General features: G+C 34.9%; 1 protein-coding gene across 4 annotated transcripts in view; it reads right to left on the reverse strand.

Moving 5' to 3' along the window:
• Positions 1 to 381: 381 nt before the first annotated feature.
• FAM49A (family with sequence similarity 49 member A) overlaps positions 382 to 22,508 on the reverse strand; it is a 42,166-nt gene continuing 20,039 nt past the window's right edge. For 2 of the 4 annotated variants that reach the window (XM_026091044.1, XM_026091043.1), the window contains 10 exons: positions 22,012 to 22,091; positions 10,482 to 10,603; positions 9,460 to 9,565; positions 8,222 to 8,358; positions 8,061 to 8,138; positions 7,674 to 7,790; positions 7,503 to 7,582; positions 5,938 to 6,064; positions 3,111 to 3,232; positions 382 to 1,043 (listed from right to left, as the gene is read on the reverse strand). In XM_026091044.1, the coding sequence (XP_025946829.1) occupies positions 980 to 1,043; positions 3,111 to 3,232; positions 5,938 to 6,064; positions 7,503 to 7,582; positions 7,674 to 7,790; positions 8,061 to 8,138; positions 8,222 to 8,358; positions 9,460 to 9,565; positions 10,482 to 10,603; positions 22,012 to 22,081 (1,023 nt within the window). In that variant the 5' untranslated portion in view covers positions 22,082 to 22,091 and the 3' untranslated portion in view covers positions 382 to 979. The remainder of the gene's footprint in view (positions 1,044 to 3,110; positions 3,233 to 5,937; positions 6,065 to 7,502; positions 7,583 to 7,673; positions 7,791 to 8,060; positions 8,139 to 8,221; positions 8,359 to 9,459; positions 9,566 to 10,481; positions 10,604 to 22,011; positions 22,092 to 22,508) is intronic. The other 2 variants (XM_026091045.1, XM_026091046.1) reach the window with 2 other exon arrangements.

Consider the following 22,508-nt stretch of genomic DNA (forward strand, 5'->3'; position numbering starts at 1 on the left):
GCTCAACTCTTAAAACCTCTTTAAATTGACCCTAGTCTGATGAGGCCAATTTGACACTAAGGAAATTTGCTGCTATGGAAGTGTGTTCTGCTTTAAACCATTTCATATCAGCAAAAAAATTACTTACCAGTTAGAGCTGTCTCTGGCAGATATTTACCATGATATAGTTACACTGACAAATCCTTTTCTCCTTAAGTCAAGGCATTAGAATTTGCCCTTTCCTTTCTAAACCTAATAAAATTATACAAATTCAAAATCCAGCAACGATCTTAGAATACATTTTATGTTTACTTATATTGAACTTGAAAAACGGTAGTAATTTCTCAATAGTGGAAAGATACAGGCTATACTAAATAAAAGAGGTAAAATGACCTCTTTCTCAATACATATTTGGATGTCAGCTAGCCCGTAATCCTTGAAATCAGAGGGTTCTCAACCTTCCATTTAATACAGGGAAGACAGCACATTTTATGAACGTGATGAACATTCAGGTTACCTTCTACTCATACAAGTTTGGTGAGCTATTGTAAAACTAAGTGACTAAAAACCTGTGCATATGTTTTTAAAACACACCCAATATTTGAATTTTATTTTCACTTATATTAACTTTCTACTACTTTAAATTTCATTTCTCTGGTAACTATTTGATATTTCTGTTTATTTAATTTCCATTTTGTCTTTACTACTTACTTCTGTGAAGAGAAGGTTGAGGATTAAAATGCACAGATAAGACTGTTGTAGATGTAGATGAAGTATCTAAGTAAAAAAGTATTTTAAAAGACAAAAGATAAAGGCTAGCATCAAAACTTAGTCTGCACTATATAAAGTCAGTCAGGTTATGACTACAGGTTCATATATTTTAGCAATGTGAAGAAAATGGTTATGTAAATACACACAAGTATTAACATCAAACAGTATTAAATTATGTAAACATRCACATCTTCTGTGGCCAATACAAATATCTGCTTGTCCCAGGATGCTACTGCAGCATAGCTCGGATTTGTTTTGAAGTAGATTCATCATTCAGGTGTTTTGTAGTGAACCTAAAAATTACAAGTACAAATTAAAACAGCATTTTGTAAAATAAACAGAGAAGTGAACACTTCAGTGCTTGTTTTGGAAATGAATACAGTTCTACTACGTATTTAAAGACACTTACATGTTGTCATTGATACTGGAGCTTAACTGCTAATAGTCTGACAGGTCCTCTTTACCATCAATATACCCTTTTCAATAAATGATTCCCTGTTAGTAGGTGGAGAATTGTGGTCCCTGGCCTCAAGCCAACACTCATAGTAACTTCAGTGCAACAAGTATGTTAATTTAAATTTAAAAGATGGGTCTGCAGTCAAAAAACTTCTGCAACTGAGCAGGAAACTGAATTCAAATCTTATTTCAATGACAGCACTTGATACTGTTTACCATTTGTCTACTAAATTATCATAATTTTTTGCAGGAATTCTCTCTTTATCTTTGTTTTCACTTAGAGATCTCAGAAGAAAAAAAAAACATGGAAAGACATAAGAATTTGGGTGAAAACTACAAAAGGATTTAGGAAGCTAGTTTGAATTTAAGCAGAAACTAGGAGTATAATTTTAAGAGCAGGTTTCTTAAAGGTCCTGTACCCTTGCATCTCCTGATATACCATTATATAGAGGGTTTGTTTTATTTTGTTTTGTTTCGTTTTGTTTTAAACCAGCAGAGTTTGTTCAGTAGTGAGTTACACTTCTGGGAATATCCTGGAAGGACTGAAGAGCTTTAGTGTATTTTTTTTTCCATTTAAGCCCAAACATTCTCCACTGTTTATGTTCCTAGAGAGACCAATCATCACATAAGCTCAAAACATACCTGTAGTATTTAACTCCACATCAACTCTAATTCAACAGACATGATCAGCAAAGATGGAGGTGGTTATGACTGCAGTTCTTACTCTATCCAGTAGCTCAATAGCTAGAGAATTCAATACAGCTGTGGTACTACAGTACCAAACCAAAATACCAAACTTGGTACTATGCCTCTCTCCTCAATTTCAGGGAAGTCAGACCATTATGTCTTGCTTCCTAAGACAGTGCCTTGAATGCTTAGCTACAGGATTGGGATTTAGGTTGCTGTCTTCTTGAAGTTGTACTATTTAGCAGAATTTTAAAAAATAGTTTACTAGATCACAGGCAAATTGAGAAGGGAAATATCAAGGGTATTTACATGAGAAATAGAAATTCCACTGTTAGCTTCTGAAAGTGTTCTAATCACTGGGGGTATTTTAATAAAAGAAAAATTTCTAGCAGTGCCTTAAAAACTGTCAGTCTATTCAATCTGTCTAAAAAACATTCCAATGCAGGAATAGATGAGTAAATCAGTTATCTAAATTTGCAGTTTCTCTCTCCTGCTCCCTCCTCATACTTCCACCTAGCCTCCTTTACTGGGTCTGCACAGAGGGCTAGCTATTTGCATCCAGTTTTGAGGACTCCAGCTCTTGATACTATAGACAGCTTAGGCAAATATTTCAAGTTCTGAAGTCTGTTCTAAGAAAAAGTGTCTAACAATTAGTTGTGAAGCAACACATTAGTTTTTAATATAGCTCCAGGTGTTTGTCGGAAGTGACTTAAGTCTACAGGAGAGTCAACAGTGAAATCTGTGTCATCTAACTAACTTTTCAATAATTAAAGTTATCTAATTTAAATTCAGCATTTTGGTGCTGTCTGTAAGCAATAAAAACAGAAAAGTAATTCAACTTATCTTAGAAAGAAATAGTATAAATCACTCTGCAAAGATGCCAGTTTCTTCTCTTTGAGTATAATGGGAGCCTAGAAAACCACCTTAGACCTAATGTTTACCTTTTAGTTGGTAAAATTTTTAGAAGATTAAACAAACCTTAAGTATCTCTGAATGGGGACATTAAGACTTCCAATATTCATACTCATTGCCTATCAAAGTGAAATGGAACTGAAAGGTATTAATTTTACTTAAGAAAACCCCAGGTAAAACACCTGAAAGGACTTTTTTTTAAATAAAACAAGCTTCTTAAGTGAGAAGAGTCTTAAATACAAGGAGGCTGGGAGAGAAAAAGAGGAATTTGTTGAGGCTGAATCAAACAATTATCCCATACATACCTGAGAGCATTCAGAAGTCCTTCCACAGTGTCAGGTGGTTGTTCCTTTAAAACTTTTATGCAACCCTTCATCTGGGAACAGAAGGATGCCACTATTGAACAATGATATATAAATTGCACTAGCTGAAAACAAGGAAAAATTTCACTAATGATAGGCAGCTTAGTTTCTTGTGTTAATGTTAATGTAAGTGTTAATGCTGTTCTTTGAGACACAAGAAAAGCATTATAAGTTATTAAAAACTATTTTAATTTATTAAAAGTCTAACTTTAACAAAAACAATGTCTACTTTAATAAGTATATATACTTTAATAACTATATATTTAACCTTACACATGATTTCTCCAATTCTAACTTAGAAAAAAAATAAATAAATCAACAACAGCTGATACAAGCTAAAAATGATGAGACTTGTAAAGAGTTCCATGTCATTGCTTTTAGTGTCCGTCACAAGAGATGCTTCAAATTTGACTTTCAGTTTTGTGCTTGCACACAGGAAAGTAATTTTCATTATTCAGTTTGTAGTTGTAAATCTAACTGGTGATAACTTATGATTTTTTTTCATAACTAATAGTTACAAACTTAATCTGAGAAGTCTAAGATGTTTGATTTTAAACACCACAGTGAAAGAATGTCTGTCTTGGAGACTGTAAAAAACAGACTGAAAACACTGTCCAAATTTACAAAAGATGAAATGAAGCACAAAAAGCAGAGGCTGAACTCATCTGATCAAATACACTGACTCCCTATATAGTCAATAAAGAGAAACAAGAAATTCCTCCAACCTGTTCAGAATATAATTTCAGACATGGTGAATCATACTGCAGAAGCGCCTATTTCTTCCCATTGCTATGAAGATATCTAATAGTTATTCAGAAGTTAGCCTAAATTAATTCCGTCTTATTTAACATGACAGATAAAGATGAGGCAAAGTCAGGATCTGAACCTTCTCATTTTCGAAGTCACATTACAGTGCTAAATCTAGTATTTTTTTTTTGGTAGCTAAACAGCAACTCTGCCTTATTATGGAACAGTTAACTGGAGTCCATGTATTTGCCAAAGTTATTTGGAAAATGTAACAACGCTCAATGCTTCTGCTCAATGACCAGCCTAACAACAACAGGTCAGTTGGCTCATTTCTACCTGTAAGATAAAGCTAGCTATGCAAAGAGCAGATCAGATGAAATTCTCAGGGTAGCAGCACATATTGTTAGATAACATAGTTACTTCTGAATCAGAGACACTTGAGACTATGTTCACATCACTCATTACAGGCTTAGATGTCCTATCAGATCAGACCTAAACTCAAAGGGGAATAAAAATTCAAACCATTCATTTCTGTTTCTGTTAGAATCCTTAAATCAGTCAAAGAAGAGAATCAGTTAGGACATCTAAGCTAGGTGCCTGTAATTAACAGCTTGAAATACAGCTTCCAGCCATGAAAGAATAGGGGAACGTTAATTTGCTCCATTGTCCCTGGCCTTCTCTTGAAATGGCTCCCAAGAACTGACTGGTCTGCAGAAGAGAGTCATTTTTCATATTAAAACCAACACACCATCTGAAATATTATAAGAGTTTTTTTGTTAGAGAAGGCTCTCTAAACTAACTAAGCAAATTAAGATTTGGGATTGTGCACTCATTTTTAAAAACTGAACTGTACATTTCATACCTAATAGAAGTGCTTCCTTTACACTTTACCTCTGTCCTGTAGGATCACAGGGCTTTATGATAAATGTGAAAAGGAAAGCACAAACACTGTACTTTTGGTCCTAACAAAAATTTTACTTATATAGGAACACAGCCCTCTAGACAAGAGACTGAACTAAAAGTCAGGAAGTCTGCATTCAATTCCCAGGCTTTATCTGCTGCATGACCTTAAGCAAATCAATTCACCTCTTTGTGGCATAGCTTTTCTTCTGAAAAACAGAGTCAAACAAGAGATGAAGTAAAATAATGATATCTACAAATGAAAAATGCTAAAGATGACTCCAAAAATTAATTATATATATATATATATATATTTATATAAACGCTGAAGTAGGTTATCTTGCAAAGGGAAAGGCTATTAACATCTTTTTCATGAATTCCAACTTATTTCTGCTGGGAGACATGTTTCAGGAGATTCAGGGTTGTAAAAACATAAAAACAGGTAGCACAGATAGAGTACTTCTCTGTGTGTGCTTGTAATACGTCAGATGAAAAAATAACATTGATTTCCCTGTGTCTGGCCATGCCAAAACTAAAACTAAAGGCTCATTATCAACATGACAATAATAACATTTAGGTTCTGCTACTTTAGATCTCAGCCAAAGCAGAGAAAATGTAGAAAATTTGCTTATTTACAACAGAATTACTGCCAAAAGTGAGCATTTCAGAATAAATTACATGATTAATAAAAATGATGTCAGCAGAACTTATTCCAGAGTAGGTGTAATACAAAGTTATTTTAGTGTAACCGTACAGTTGGTAGGAGAGCAGAGTTAACAAAGGCAAATGGGTATCTGTGTAAGGAAGAAAATATAAAGAAAAAACCCTGACCTTTATTTTAATTTCAAACAAGCTAATATATGAAAATATGTAGGTGAAGATGAATTTAAATTTTGCCATTCAAAAGCTATTWAAATAATTTATATATTTATTTTTAAATATATAAATATTTAAATATATTATATATATTTAAATATATTAAATATATTAAATATAAATATATATATTTATATTTAAATAATATATTTATATTTATAATAATTTAAAACAAAAACCATACGTTTGTGCTGAAAAAATCTAGATGAGTATTCTCAAACTTAGAGTATTAAAAAGTCACTCTTACATCAATCTTTGATGTCTTTGAGAAAGCTCCCACAGGGTGAACATGATCATACAGAATAATAACTCCCACCATTACTCGCATGCAGAACATAAGAGTCTCTTCACTGGTGAATCTACTCCTGTACTCTCTGGAAAACAGAACCAAAAAAAAAAAAAATCATGACTTTTTAACTGGACAGTTTTGCAAACTAGATTATGAATGTATGAACTCTAAATATTGTATTTTAAAGTTGAAAAAGAATCTTAGTAATATTTTAAAGAAATCATATACCAGTGGGATCTTTGAACTGCAAAAATCCTTGCCAATTTAGAAAAAAAGCTAGGAAACAGAGATATGTAACCCCCTTCTAACACTTCAAAGTTCAGATTCTCACATCTGTGAAGTTAATCTTGGACATTTTACCAAAAGCTTTCATAGGTCATGAAATATGATGGAGATTGACTATTGATATTTCTGTTTACTCTTAGAAATGTAAGATACTAGGACCTTAAAGGAAAGCTACTCCTTTTGTTTAAATTCCCACTTTGAAGCAGTTAACATTTAGGTGGGTTCTAATTTTAGCAGCTAGTAAGCTCAGGGCTTCACCTAGGTGGACTGCCTTCACATGCATCTCTTGCTCTCTCCCCTAAATATAAAGGCAACTTCAACAACCCATGTTCCTTAAGAATCTAAAATGCAGAGGCCAGTTATATGGGACTAGACTGAACTCATGCCAAAGAGTTTTTCCTTTATTTTTTCAATGGCAAAATAAGCATACTGATTGCACAGTTAAAACAGTTCCTATCCGCCTTAATCCCTGAAATCATCAGGAAATGAAAACTGAAATACAGCACAGAAGAAGCCTGAGAAACAGAAAGCATTCAGTTTCCTTAAAGTATTATTGAGTAGACAATATATTACTAAGCAATATATACATTTATCTACTGTCATTCATTGGTTTTCAATATAAAACTTGATTTTTTTTTTTAATTTAAACATTTCAATAAAACATTAGAAGCTGTACTATGCTACCTCCCAGTTTATTAGGACTTCATTTTTCTTCTTCTGTTTAAATAGCACAGCATCATAACATGACCAGAATAAAAGGCTATGGACCTCTAGATCTGAAAATGTTTTATTATCACACAGTTAAAACAAGATGTCGAACATAACAGTAAATGCATTTATCTTCTGTTGGGTGAATCACAACTTTCTATTTCTCTAATCATACAATAAGCTTACACAACCAGGTTAGACTTCAGTGACTACTTCTAAGACATCCCTTGACTGTGAGATGACTCCCATCTACATACACCTTTCCAGAATTTTGATAAAACAAAAGCAATAACCTCACCATTAAGCCTTCCTTAACAAAATTCARTTCTGATTCATGAAAAATATCCAAGGTGGTTAAAACAGGTGACCAGGCTTTCTAACACCAGATCATGCTTTGTATACAAATGTGGTAACACCTTAAGGCCAACATACTGGAATTCATTTGGAAAAACTGATTATCCTAGGTAGTTACTTAAAATACAATGTAAATTCTCTTATACAAGAAAAATAAGATTTAATGCAAAACTTACGGTGTTTCCAACATGACTTTACATACGCTAGCCATAGTACTTAGACAGTCTGTTGTGTTCTCAATTGGTAAGGTTTTGTTCTAGAAGGGTTAAAAACAGCCACTGTTCAGTAAATCATCTTGTAAAACTAAAATTAAGAATGTATTGTACTTTTTCTCTCCCATTACCTACTTCTGACACAAAATATGTAGTTGCATTACTGAGTGTTTTCAGCATTGGTGTGGCTTCTGCATAAAACAGCGACATCCTATTGGCCATTTCGTTGTTTACTTCATTCTCAATGTCTAGCTAATAAAAACATGAGGAAAAAAAATAGTTAGTAAAACTCTTAAAATTTCCAGCAGCAAGAAAATATGTAGTACATGTTCATGTCAGCAAGCAGATTGTTGCATGAATAGTTCCAGTCTAATCACTTGATCTGGACTCGTGATTAACTCTGTGTGACAGAGGGAACATGACAGCTAGTGAATCAAAAGAAAAAACATTACCACAACTGGCATAAATACACACTGGTAAATACCTCAGTGAGAACAGCATATCAAAGTTGTATTTACTTACATGCATATTGTTTATTCTGTTGCGACTTATTGTCCGCCTATAATAACTGAAGTCATTCTGAATTGCTGGGTTTCTCATCTTAAAGGAAGACAGGAAATAATCAGTTTCAGGTGTTCAAAATATATGGAAAAAATCAGCACATATTAAAAGATTTTATTAACCTTGAGTTCATCAAAACGAAGAGTAAAATGCAAGATTTCTGCAAACTCTTTAGCTAGAGCCTGTTCCCGTTCCAGGTGTTGAGTTGGAGTATAAGGTGGGCACGTCAAGGACTCCAATAAGCTCTGCAGGGCTTTCTCTGAATAAGAGTTAGAAGCAAAAATTTTATTCAGTCCACATTATGACAATTTTTTAAGTAAGTTTATAAATATACTTTGTCAGAACRGAAGAAACCTTTGAATATGCAGAGGCCTGACAGGACTGTTTTTTCTTACTATTCTAAGACAAGAAACATTTGTCAGACATCTGCCTCTTCAGTCTCTCTGCCATTTTCTCTCCATTTTGTACCACTAAGCTCTTTTTCCCTTTTCTTTCATGTCTTATCCTTTCTGACATCCTTTATCTGGGTTTCCTATCAAAAATGCTAGAAATGGCATTTTTTCTGCATCCAAACCTTCTACCCTCTCTCCTTCACCTTCTTCTATTGGCCATCAGCTCAGTGTAGAGATAGTTCTGGCACGTTACTAAAATGGTACTCAGCTACTGACAGCAATGTGGTCCAGCTCCTGCAGCTGTAAGTACTAGCATTACTCAAAAAGTGATAGATGTAGTAAACAGGACATCACTGTAGAAGAATTGCCTTCTATTGTGGGCTCTCCCACTTTATAAGTTTTTGCACACTGCCTCTCCTCCAGACTCCTATTTCAAGGTGTAATTACATGATTTGGAAGGGGCCGGGGGGGGGAGGGAGGGGGGGAAGGGCAGCAGATGTGGGAATGGCAAAGCCAGCTTGCAGTATGTCCAACCTTGGATTTTCACCCTGTGAGACAGTTTTTTGACACTTCCCTCCCTCCATTATCCCTACAAAAGAGTCTCAAAATATTTTCAGTTTTAATTCTTTTTAAAACTCTGATCTCTTCAAGACCCAATTTAAAAAAAAAAAAAAAATTGCATTAGTACAATAAAGAGCAGTGAAGTGCAGAACCATGATGCAACAGAGAAAGTTTACATAGTTAAATCACACACACTGCTTGTATTCTTTAGTACAGATTTAAGTGATGAGGTGAAAAGCTACGATAATTTTGAAACTAAAGATTAAAAATATGCTCTGATAAATGTAAAACGCAGGTAAATGTCTGTTGATAAAGAATAACTTTTAAAAAGTTAATGGTAAAGAAACTTCATATATCTGTATATATAAAAGAACTTAATAAAACAGATATACTAAAACAGTGCTCACCTAATCTGAGTGAAAACTCATAAAAGCGCTTCAGCCTTACAACCAGAGGACATACTGAATTCCATGCTTTTTCTTGCAGTTGGATATCATTGGGGTTTTGTATTGCCTGAAATGAAAATGTCACTGTGAAGAACTATGACCCATGAATGACAAGCAAAAGGTGGTTCAGAAGTTTTCTGGTACATTATTTTAAAATATAAGTATTGTAAAACCATGAACAAATGACACTGCGTAGGAACAGAAAATTAGTAAGTCGAAAAAACACCATTATTTTCCACCCTCCCTCTCTCCTTTTAACATAGGGATTTAATATTTTTTGTTCAAGCGCAACACTGCCATATGGGAACGTTTTAACACATTCTTCGGGGAAAAAATATGGCAGAAACATCAGGGAAGACCTTTTGCATGACTATTGGCTGCAGAAATTTTTTTTTTTTTTTTAAGGTTTTAATGCTTTTGAAATCTGCAACATGTTCTTAAGTAACCATCAGCTCGCACTAACAGTAATTGTGAGGTTGATGCAAGAAAAGATTTGGTTGGTTTAGTCTAATTGTAAGTTACAGGACCAGTTTCATAGAATAAGACACCTGCAAAGTTCAAATAATATTGTAATTTACTGTGATTCATTATTTCATTTACACAGAAGAGCAGTTATTAACTTTTTCTTTATAGTGCATTTCTGACATCTGAATATTATTTCTTCCATATACTCAATTTTGACTCTTACCATAAGATATATGAAATAACGTATATGAAACTGTGTTTCTCAAAGAGCAAAATAATTACTAATTATTAATAGCAAACCCCACAAGAAGTTCAGCAGCCATCATTTAAGGATTTGACATTATGACTTTACATTCAGTGTTACACATGCTCTGTAACATGTTTTCCAAATACTATTTTAATGAACATTTTCATATAATTTAATAGGATGTGCATGAATACAAAAAAGAAACAAGGAATACATCAAATTATGCTTGATTTTGCTTCCAAAGAACGGTCATTAACTTTAAAAAACATACATCTCTAATTTCTTGTCCAGCTCCTTTGTAAGCCTGAAGGTCTGCAAGCATACTTTCTGAGTCCTGTAAAACTGCACTGATCTGATTCCATACTTCCCTTTCTCCGTCTGTGGGCTGTGCATCTAAGAAACATAAAAGCAAAAGGCACAAAGTCAAAAGGTAGCTGCAATAAAAATGGCAACATTACTGAATTCTACTTAACATTATATCCAACTTGACTGATTGTAACTCCATTCTGATTCTATTTTTATAATTTTACCACACTGCAATTCTGCATCAGAAAGTAAAAACAAAGTTTGTACTTTCTAAAGTAAAAACAAAGTTTGTACTTTCTAGTCAAAGGGGGAGGGAGTGTCTGATCTACAACAAAGTTTTTTTCTAGCAAATTTGGCAAGTTCTTGCTCAGAATGGCTCTTCTCATAAACAAACATTTAAAAGTGAAGCAGAATCACAATGTTATTAGAAAATAGGACAATGCATCAATCCTTTAGTAAAAACGTCCCTCTGTTTCATCAGCTCTACACCTTAATTACAAAGAGTTGTTCCGATTTCTTGCAGCTTGGGAATAAAATCAGACCTTTCAGTGGATGGAGCAGGGGAATATCATGCCCCTTATGACAACTGCAAGGAATTAAAAGCACTGTGATATCTTCAGTTCAAAACTCACTGATTAGAAAGAACTACTACATATCTCTCTCTTTTAATAAACAGGAAATATTAAAAACACTTTTTCTATGTAGCCTTTTTTCCTTAAAGAAAGGAGACCCAGTTCTCTGGCTGCATACCAGCATGGGATTCATTTACTGCCCACTCCCCCCCTTCAGAACCAAACACAACAGTGCAACTTGCAATGTATGGTAAAGAACAGAGGTTCTCAAAGCCTTTCAGGTTAAAATTTTAACAAGACAAAAATCCTTATCTTTAGGATCATGATCTTAAAAACAAAAACWAAAAAATACCCCTCAAGCGTGCCTTGAATACCATCTCAGAAAATTATCATTTTTGCTTAGGCACTACTGAATACCTATATTAAGACTCACTGTTTAATTTGTTTAAATGCATCAAGTTATCTATGGACCTTGCACTAACCGAACACGAATGGATGAGACTTATCTGTCTGTAGCTCTGAAGCAACTAATGCTTAAGAGCTTTTCTATACTTGTGTTTCATTACAAGTCCCATGAAAGTGAGCAGGTGAAACAATTCTGATTCTACATTCTGGAAGTTTGATTTTACTTTGGAAGTTTGCCCTAATAATCTTGTTAAAATAGAGAATGGAAGAAAGTAATAATTAGCTGGGCTTACTCAACTGGGTTTTATATCCAAGATAACCTGAAGTGACTAAAAAATTCCAGTCCTCCAAAAAGCTTAGCTTGTTTCCTTCCTAACACCATATAGACTACTCTGCATCCTTCAGAGAAAAACTGAGATTGGAAGCCCATGCCCTTCTTGGCTTAGCTCACTCCCTGATATCAGGGATGCCAGCTCTTAGAAACACCTCAGGGGGAAAGTAGAGCCAAAGGGAAAACTTCCTCAAACAGCAAAACCACAACTCTGAGACACAGTTCACTATGTGAAGTTCAGTTTTACTGACTGGTTCTTTTCCCAAGCTGCAAGAAATCTCAGGTGTCTCAGGTCACTGACCCATTGCCATGTACCTTCTGATAAAGAAGGAAACAAAACAGTAAACATTTCTGAGCTTAATGATGAAAGTGGTAATCTTACTAAAAAGTTATACACCATGGAACAACAGAGAAGGGGACAGGTAGGATTCACCTATGTATCAGCATCTACATTTTAACAATTAAATACAAGTTAATTAAAATAACATTTTCAGTAAATATTAAGACACAAAACAGAATAAGTAATCTATTAGTACAAGTTAAGAATGTAAATTTGCATATTCAGATCACCTGAAGCATGGATTGGTTAACAAAGTACTTTTGTGTTACTTTTTACAGTTTATTTGCTTTAAAAAATATTAACCCCTATAGAGATTTAAATACTACAGACTGTTCAGCACTTTTAGATTAAGCATGCTCTTCAGTAAAACCATCTATAGTTCTTTTTCAGATTTTCCCAATTAATTTTTTGAAACTTGACAGAAGGATGAATATTTGAAACCAGTTGAGTTTTCTATAGTATCCCAGCACCTGGGGAAGCAGGAGTAGGAAGAAGGTGGGTGAATGGAAGAGTGAAAGGGAAGGGAGAGGAAGAGGACTGCAAAGGCTACAAAGCAACAGGCTTAGCTTGCACTTGCAGAAGCGGTTTATGTTTATGCTGAAAGTACTTAACTTAAAAATAAAGGTAGAGAGGATGATTCAGGCTTTTTTTTTTTTTAACATGCGTCTCACTTATAAAATATGTTATGCAAACAGATGCTCAGATAAGATTATGATTGTGTTTCAAAAGGGATTTTACACAAAGATCTCACCAAAAAATGGCCAACTAAAATACCTGTAATAGATCACTTTGAAAAAGATTTCATCTCGCTGTGAACAATAGTAATAGTAATAATAATAATAAAAAGGGATACAGAATTCTTTATGACTAAATTTTTAGCCTTTTATATTGTCTTCTATTCTAACAAAGCCAAAGCTCATTTCTCTGATTTGAGTAATAAATGTTATTCCTGAATCAAAATTTAATAATATGGAATCACTGCTTCCTAGTAATTATCTCTTCTCACMTTAATGGACAGAGAAACAACATCTGCTTAAGTAATTTGAGCACATTTATAAATAAAACTAGAAGCATTAACAGTTATCCACACTGAATGCAGGTCCCCTCAACAATAAGTTACCATAGTCACTAAACTACTGCATTTAAAGTCTGATAGTCTTTACAGTACCCATGATTAGCTTTCAGAGTACATTCACTTTAATAAGATGGACTAGTAAACTGTTCCACCTCCAAAAGCCTTTGCCTGTGTTTTTCCACTGTGAACCTTAAAACTGACAACTACAATTCTCTATCAAATCATTTCAAGAGTCAAACTAGGTTTGACTTCCACATACAGCTTCTACCAGCAAATTCTAATTTAAAAAGCAGAAATTATAGCTTTGGAGAGAAGAATAATTCCATTGGCTCCATCAGAAATAAGCAGGATATGATAACTCCTCCAATCCATGAACAAATAATCTCTTTCATTTTTACAAGTAGCCTATTCCATGCTTTAGATGCGGCTTCAGGTTTCATAAGAAAAAGGGGAAAGCTAGACCAACTATTACCAATTTGTGGATGCAATAAATATTTCAAGTGCATAGTAGGGTGGGAGGGTAGAACCATTATCCTCTTCTTTCTCAGGAAAATGCCTGGCCCTAGGTTCAAAAAAACCAAACCGTCCAAAGTATCTACATCATTCTTCACCAACTTCGCATTAGAAAAAACATAGAAACTGCTATATAGACATAGGAAGACATAAGTACTCATAAGACAAGATTACACATAAGAGAATGTATATGAAACCTTTACCAATACAAAGTCAAATATAACAATATCTCGAGAGTTAGTTTTTGTGAAGAAATAAAGGAGAGTAGTAAAAGAAGTGTTTCCAATCCATACACCCTTTTTGAATTTCAAATGCAGACCAAAAGCACAGAATTCTATTCTACCTTGAGACAAAATGACCCCAAGTTAAGAGGATTCCCACGGAAGATAGTCTTTGCATTTCTTTAAATGAGGCATCATATCTGTCTAAACCATCATAGTCAGCTGGCTCTGACAGCCTAGTAACAGAACAGTAAGTATAACAAGATGTCTTGCAGGCTCTGCTTCCAGCCTTTCTTGTCCTGTCCATCGCTGAATATGGCTACTAAAGCTCACCAGCCAGCAAAAGTAAGTTAGGGTGGTGTATGTATTTTACTGTATTATGCTGAAGTCCTATTTCAGGTTTGTCACAATGACATTGATTTTTCCCCTTCCAATCTGGGAAGATTAGACAAAGATTAGATTAGACAAAGAGCTAGTTTATGTCCTTAAAAAAAAGACAAGTTGCAAAGCATTACTTACTATAGCGAAAACTGCATTTCAYAGGATATGAAAACATGCTGTGTTCCATATAATAAAAAGAATGGTACTATTTTGAAATAGTATCCTGTCCATGGTTTAAGCCAAAGTTCCATTATACACTGGATTTTAAATTTCATCCTTTCTAAACTAACGAAAACAAAATTAAGCTCCCTAAATTGTCAGTAATTGCTATGGGCATGATGCAATGCCAGGGAAATTAGTGTCAGACTTCCTCTCGTTTGCTCCTCCCTCCAGCTCTGCCAGACTCAGTGGATGGATGGCTTCAAGAGAAGACACGGATGTGATCCCTCTCAAACTGAACCATAACTTCTTGCTTCGGGCACTCTTAGCAGGGCAGGAGACTAGACTTTAATCTCCCTGAAGCTGGATACAGATCAGATCAAATCTTTCCCCTCTGGAGCAAAGGTATTAATTAATACCCTATTATGCAAAAACTGGGCAGTGGCTCTGTTGCCAAACATCTTCCATGAACAATTATCACCAAAAACTTCACGAATCCTTGCATCAGGGTGGGGGGCAATCCTGGAAAATAAGTGGCCTTGATTCTTGGCAGGGGGAGTGGGGAGATTAAATCGGGATCAGATAACAAGCCCATCTAGCTAACATTTAGGAAGCAGGGGAACCTGCTCAGGCTACCTACGTAGCTCTCTAAGTTCAGAAAGCTTAGGCCTATAAAAGTTCTTTTTATTTGGGGAGAGGATGGGACTGAAGATGCCACTTAAAGACATTTTCTGTTTTCTTCCCAGTAACTTACAATAAGCATTCCGAAGAATGTAATAAAACTTCAGTCTTTTAAGTTCAAAACAAGCTGTTGTTACCACACACTTCCCATTATTTCCAAAAATACCAATTCAAGTATTTACTTTGCATTCCCCTGAAAAAGGTCCTCTATGGGCAGCAGTAATCTGACAATAGATTTTTTTGTTAAAAACAACATTCATAAGCTGCTATGGAAAGAGCCTCAAATACTCAGAATCCATTCATCTGTTACTGATTTAAACAAGGTCAAGATCTAAAGAACAAAACGCGTTTTGAATTGACAAAATCCATTTCAAGAGAATCTACCTTATGGGCTAATGAAAGTCTTCATTAGAAAGACTTGGTTCTGTCATATAGTCTTCCTAGCAAACTTAGCTCTCAACTCAAAAGTGAAAAGAAATTAAGGAATTGGTATATTAGTTCAAATCTATATTTTGAATAAGAATACCCACAATAAGATACAAGTGTAAAAGAACAATTCAGTTGACCTTCCAGAAATGAAGAGATTCTTTTTCTCTATGTAAGCTATTTCAGCAGACCTTAAAAAACAACAACAACCCCCCCCMAAAAAACAGTAATTTGGCTGAATGTATCTAGTTTGCCCCAAAGAAAGGGCTTTTTCATCTGCACAGGAGAAAACTCTTCACCATATCACGCACTGGAGAGACAATTACCATCTGTCTCTGGCACTGTTGTTTGCTTTCAAGGCTGGACTGAATGAAGCTTCAAAATGCTGAATTATTCAGCAAGCATATACCAGAAGCCTCTACATTAACAGAAAAATTTAGCTTTAAATAACGTCTGTTTGCACAGATCCATAGGAGCTGCATAACTCTAAAATGATTACTGAAGAGCATACAGAACTGTTGATATACAACATTAACTGAAATTAATACTGGATTTGACCATTTAAGTATGACCATGACAGTTATGAAACTTGGTTCCCAATTTGGAATAAAAAATAATGGCAGTAAAAGGTGTCATAAAAAATGCAACCAATCACATAAGCATCTGCAGAAAGGGGAAAAAATAGGGAAGATTTTTAACAAATCTTTCTGAACCTCAAAATTTTCTAGGGGAAAATTAAGACAGTTCAGTATTTTAATAACATTTGGAATGTGAAATTTGGGAAAAAACCATTAAAAAGAGAAGTTTGTTTCTATTTTCAAATACAGTGCAAGTCAGAATTTGAAAAAAAYCACCTTTGAGCTCGGTGAAAACACTTTTTTTCCTATGTGTTCCTGTTTCGATTGGGCCATTTTTCAAGAACTCAAGAAATATCCAGAAGAAATGTACTGGAGGGGCTAAGGCTAAATATGAAAAGAACAGGCTCGTGAAAAATATGAGAGCAAAAGGAGCATGCAACCAATGAAAAGCAACTTGAAATCCAATACAATGGAATTTTTCAGAAGATCTGATACAAGATGTTCTGCTAAAAATTTTAATCAAGATATAGAATTCTGTTCTGGAGAATCATAATTCACAGGAAAATAAATTTAAAGAGATGTTGCACAGGACAACTCACCCCTACAACACATTGCCTAAACATGTATTATTATTATTATTATTATTATTATTATTATTATTAAGAGTAATGGCGAGGGGGAAATAATCCTACTATGCTGACCTTACGGTGCAGTTTCATGACTGACCTAAGACATCCAAGTCTCCTGAGCTGCTTGTTCTTCTATCCTGCATTTTTATTTCCCCCCATGTGCCAGTCCTATGGCTCTTTGAACGTGCAGTCATTTGGATCACACGCTGATCTGGCTTAAAGATTGTTAGGTGGGGGAAAGAGGTGAAGTAGTGGGGTTTTTTTAAGTTTTTTTTTTTGGTGGAGAGAGTTCTTAGCCAGGGCATTTTCCCACATAGCAATCATCCACATGATTGGTGCAATCGTGTTTGTACATGTTAATCCTAGAATAAGGATATGAGACTATGCAACGAAATGTCACCTATAGGATCACCTATTTTGGGCAGCACAGATTTAGATTTGCTTAAGTCGACTGTGAAATGAATTTAACACCTTAACATTCTTTTCCCACTTTCTTTATATGAACACTTATATTATTTTTGGCCAGTATCAACACACAAAGCCTCTGATTTTTGAGTAAGAGACTGTATCTGTTCTGCTTACTAGGAAAAGGGCTGTTTGGTTTTGCTGCTGCTGCTTCTTTTTTTTTTTTTTAAACAGTATTTGCATGGCACACTGTGTGCATAGCAGGAAGAAACACGGTATGTCACATGCTTTCTTTTCAGCTACAATAAACTCCAAATGAAGAGCAGCACAAAATATCGTGGCAGGAGTACTCAAAAACTCTAACCATTTCAGAAGTAGTGCTGACAGATATAGTTTGGGATTTGAGTGTATTGCTAATGAAAAAAAACCACCACAAAAACTAAAAAGCAATATCCTGATGCAAATAATGAAATACATAAAATATATAATCTCAAAACACCTCTCATTTAAAAAGGGACATTCTCCAGAATGCTTCCTGCATAATGTTCAGTATTAATTCTTGCAGTGAAACTGAGCAGAAGCCTTCCTCGGATACTTACATGAGTACAGCAACATATTCAAGAAAGATCTGAACAGCAATTACTTCACTAAAATTTGAAACTATAGTTTTGCCTATTTAACTTAATTTTAGTTATTTTTCACAATCTAAACCAGAGATGCAAACAGGCATAATATTCTTCTCAGACCAATGTGTCAAAACAGGTGTTGCACAGCTGGAATAAATCTTTGTGGACAGAAAGGAATATTGCATTTCTACAATCAAGCTAATCCTTCCTTTAAGCTTCTCATCTAAGATCTATTGCATGGATCTAGTTGGAAGATAGTTGGAAGATTAGTAAATATTTAAAGAGTCTTACAGCTAATCTATTTATGCAGTATATTTGAAAATGAATGAAGTTATGATATTCCTATACTGAGTCTGAGCCCAATATAAATACAGTCAAAACCCCATTTGCTGAAAGGCTTCAGCAACAAAACAAAAGGATTATTGCTCTCCTTAAAATAGCTACCTAACCTGTCCTTTTTAACCTGGATAGAAAAGATTTTGCACGCGCGTGTGTATAAAAATATAAATACATAAAAATATACGTGTGTGTATATTTTGTCCTTTAGATGTCAAGAAAAAGCATAAACTACTTCAATCTACAGACTATGTGCACATCCCACTAATACAATTAAGGAGGATTAGAAAAGGAAATATAATTGGGTAATTGGGATGCAAACATTTGCATCCACAGTAATCTTAAGTCTGCCTTATTTTAAATTCACCAGATCAAAAACATTTTCTAAGTTATTTGCAATGTCCAACACCCACCGTGACTGGAAAGCACTTTTTGAAGAAAGCAGAAACAAAACTGCTAGCTCTGCTTGCAGACAGATTAAGTCACTTGGGGGTAGATGGAGAATACCAATAAAATTACTGACAACAGCCACATTCTATTTATGAAAAAAAGGGGGGGGGCAGGGGGGCCTAAACCAGAATGTCCCTATTTTTTTTTATCCTGGAATATCAAGAGTTCATCATACTAAGGGGTTGTCACAGGAGAATTACAGAACTATGGAAGTAATTCTAGTCTCCATCACTTGACTAAACTTACCTTTTCTTTGTAACACAAATGATAACACAAAAACATCCAAGTTCTCTCTCTTCTCTACTATGAATCTATCATAATCTTATTTCACATTAAATGAGACACCAAGTCATTCTGCTTTACTTAGTGTCGATCCAAGGCTCTGGAAAGGCTTCTTTTTGATTTTTTTTTTTACAAGGAAGCCTTGGTAACTGCACTAGATTCAAATAATACTTACTACTGCTGACATCAGATAGACAATAATAAATAGAAGTGCAGGAAAAAATAGGAACAGCATGCTAAGTGTCTGGCTTTTTGGATCAGTCTGATACAAATAGTGGATCTTTACCTATGGTGATTCTATTTTAAAGTATCTGAATTTAACAAATATTCATAAATAAATACATATTCTATAATATGTAATTATAAACAAAATGTTAAATTTGAAATTTGCAGTTACAATCAGTCTCTACGTAGATAACACAGCAAGCCCCAAATCTATAAAGTATGCAAAATTGTTCTATACACATAAAGGTATAARTGTGTATTTGTTCTAAATTTGCATTACTATCGTTAACTATTGGGTAAACAATCATTTTTGTGTGAAAGATTCACGAAAAGATTAAAAGCAGTTGTGKGGGGGGGGGGCGGGGGGAGGGAGGATGGGCATGGAACAGGAAGGTGAGTAATAAAGCACTGATCCATAAAATTAACTTGTTCCTCATACTACACAGACATCATCAGAACTATCTACCATATACAGAGATTTCAGCACGTGCCCAAGTGGTTACATGATAAGTGTATATGCCCGAGATGTTTCAGGCGTATCTCCCCAGTTTAGCAGCCCTAGCCATCTTGTTTAATGGGGTATAAAAAACCGGCCCCAACTCCAGAGCAGAACTACAGTGGTTCTGTCTGCAGCAACTCTACCTTACAGATACAAGGATTTTTAATACGTCCTCTGAATGGTCAGCTCCAGTGGCCACTTTCATCCACTGAACTCAAACGGAAAACTAAGCACACAGAAAGTCACCAAACAAGTCCAGCAAGCATGTAAGTAGATTCTTATTCATGCCTATTAACAAAAGAGCTTCCTTTCACTCCTTACAAGGGCTAAATAAAGGAGATCAAAGTCCCCAACTAAAGGGCTCTTCAGTTACCTCTCTTCTACACAATACACATTTCATCCAATAAAAGCCTCCAGGACTTTATTTTAAAAGCAATAAAACCGCAACACATTTTAACCTTTCCACTCGGGAGTGTCAAACTTACTTAAATTTGGGGGTAGTTCAGTTCCTCTCTGGCGAGTGCCCGAGGAGTGTGCGCACGTGCCTAGCCTGATCACTTGTCACCTCCTCAGGGAGCGGGGGTTCTCATCATCACCCCATCTTAGCTCTTGTTGGCAAACGTACTTTGGGAAAAAAAGCAACCTCCACTGCCAAGGCCATAAAATAGGTATTTCCCCTGCTCCCTGCGCTCCTAGGAGGCCCCCCGCTGCCAGGCCACCTGTGTCCTGCCACGCCTGCAGCGCTGCTTAGCAGCACATTCTTACAACGCATGGCGTCATGGGGCTGGTCAGGCCTGGAGGTCGAGGCAGCCGAAAACCTTTGCGACAGCTTGGCAAGCCACAGAGCTCCGCTAAAGCGTTCTGGAGTTTGACAGACAAAAYTGCACGATGGTTTAGACAGAGGTTTAACAACCCAGTTTTACAATAAAATTCTCAAATTATGGAGACCGAAAAGAGGATACAARGCTTGCAGTACCTTTTTCTAAACCTAAACCAACCAATTAATTTTCATCCATAATTTAAAACTGATTCTTCATAATGTGGTAAGTTCAGGAGGAGAAAGTTAAGATATGTGTAAAGTTGTATTCATAAACTCTAGCTCTTATCCAAGAAAGCAGGTTGAACAATTTCATACGTAAGATTTAAAATATATGTTTAAGTGACTTTTTGAACCATAAATATACATAAAGTCTCATCAGTTCAGTAATTTTTTTCAGAAAAATAATTCAGGAATAAATTATTCAAGAAAACTGTTTCATGGTGATAAAATTTGTGTCTAATCAGCTGAAATTCTCTTTTAAACCATGCTTCAAAATGAAGTTATTTTTTAAAAAAATTGGCTTCTTTCAAAAACATCTTTTTTTTAGAATAAAGATATTGAAAAGCAAAACATCATACACTGTTAGCATTTAAAATAAAAAGCATCACACACAAGTAGTGGGGTAAGATTAAATCCATATTTAAGGACTTGATGACCAGTTTTCAAAAAAATGTCTAGAAGTACATGCAGGAAAACTAACCAGCAAAAGTGAATAGTTTTGATATAGACACAGATGTGACCAGGGAATTAGTAGGCGAAATACTGTTTTGCAGTCTGATAAACATGCAATTAAGAGAGATGCAATCAAGCACATACACTTTGACCACTTCATTACTTTTTTAGAAACTGCAATAACCCAGTTAAATCACTACTGAACCAGGCAAAAAAGAGTGCCACCTACCCTGTTCATATTTAAGCTTTTTATTTTTATTTCCAATATACATTTTCATTCAATGAAACAACATAAGAAAAATTTTACCCTTGATTTGTTAAAGAAGTTCATTCACATGCAAATTTAATGATGGATTATAAATGTCTTGAAACAGAAAAGATAAGACTTCGCTCATATATCTATCATTCTGCCCCCTTCTCTGTTCAGAAGTGATTTAAATCATTTTATATGGTTTTATAAATATCAGAAACCAATATTCAAATGAAGTGTAATTTGATTTGTTTGCAAATCTCTTTTGAATTGCTTTATGATGCGTAAGCGCATGCAGTTTGTTAGGAAGTAATAAGCAAAGAAGGCAAGCCAGGCAAGAAGCTTTGCTCACTTTCAAAGTCAAGGAAAAAATTTGGCCCCTGATCAAGCTCTGTGCAAGTGAGAACTTTTAAAAGATTTCCCATTTGGCTCCTGAAAAATAGAAAAGGAAGAGAAAAGGAGTCCTGAGTGAATAAACGATTTTAGAGGCAAGGACTTGGACAGACTTGTTCTGCTGGAAAATTTATACTGCAAGCAATCAAATTTTAAAAGTTTTTCCTCAGTTTGTGTAAAGTCAGGGAAAAGATTCTCTCATTGCCTTCTAATTCTTTGAACTTACTTTCAAAATCCAGGAAAAAATGTGGATAGTTTTCAATTTCCCTGGTAAGGACCTTAAGAAGATTACCCATCCCAGCAAACCTAGTAAATGCAACAAAATCATAAACAATTATATACGTAAAATTAGAAGGTTACAACTAAAAGCTTGACACAGTCTGCATCATATATTAAATCTTATGACAAGTTCTGAACCGTGAAAAACACTTTGATGTTCAATTCTGTGATCTTTGTGTGTTGGGACAGAGAGTAAGACCTTGTATAAATTCAGAAGTAATTCTATTCAACAAACTGGAATTCAAGCATCAGTACAACTTTGCTAAGCAGAGAAAGATATTTATGAGCTTGTTTACTTAGCAAGAAAAACAAACTCAGAACTATCCATATCTATATTTGTTAATCCTCTGAACTGCTAAACCCAGAATACTGAATCCCATTCCAGAGTTCGGAGGGAAAAAAAAAAAAAAGGCAGGGGAGGGCCCCTTAATCCTTGGTTTGAAT

This window comes from Apteryx rowi, unplaced genomic scaffold (genome assembly GCF_003343035.1).
Source record: "Apteryx rowi isolate R43461 unplaced genomic scaffold, aptRow1 scaffold_896, whole genome shotgun sequence".
NCBI lineage: Eukaryota > Metazoa > Chordata > Aves > Apterygiformes > Apterygidae > Apteryx > Apteryx rowi.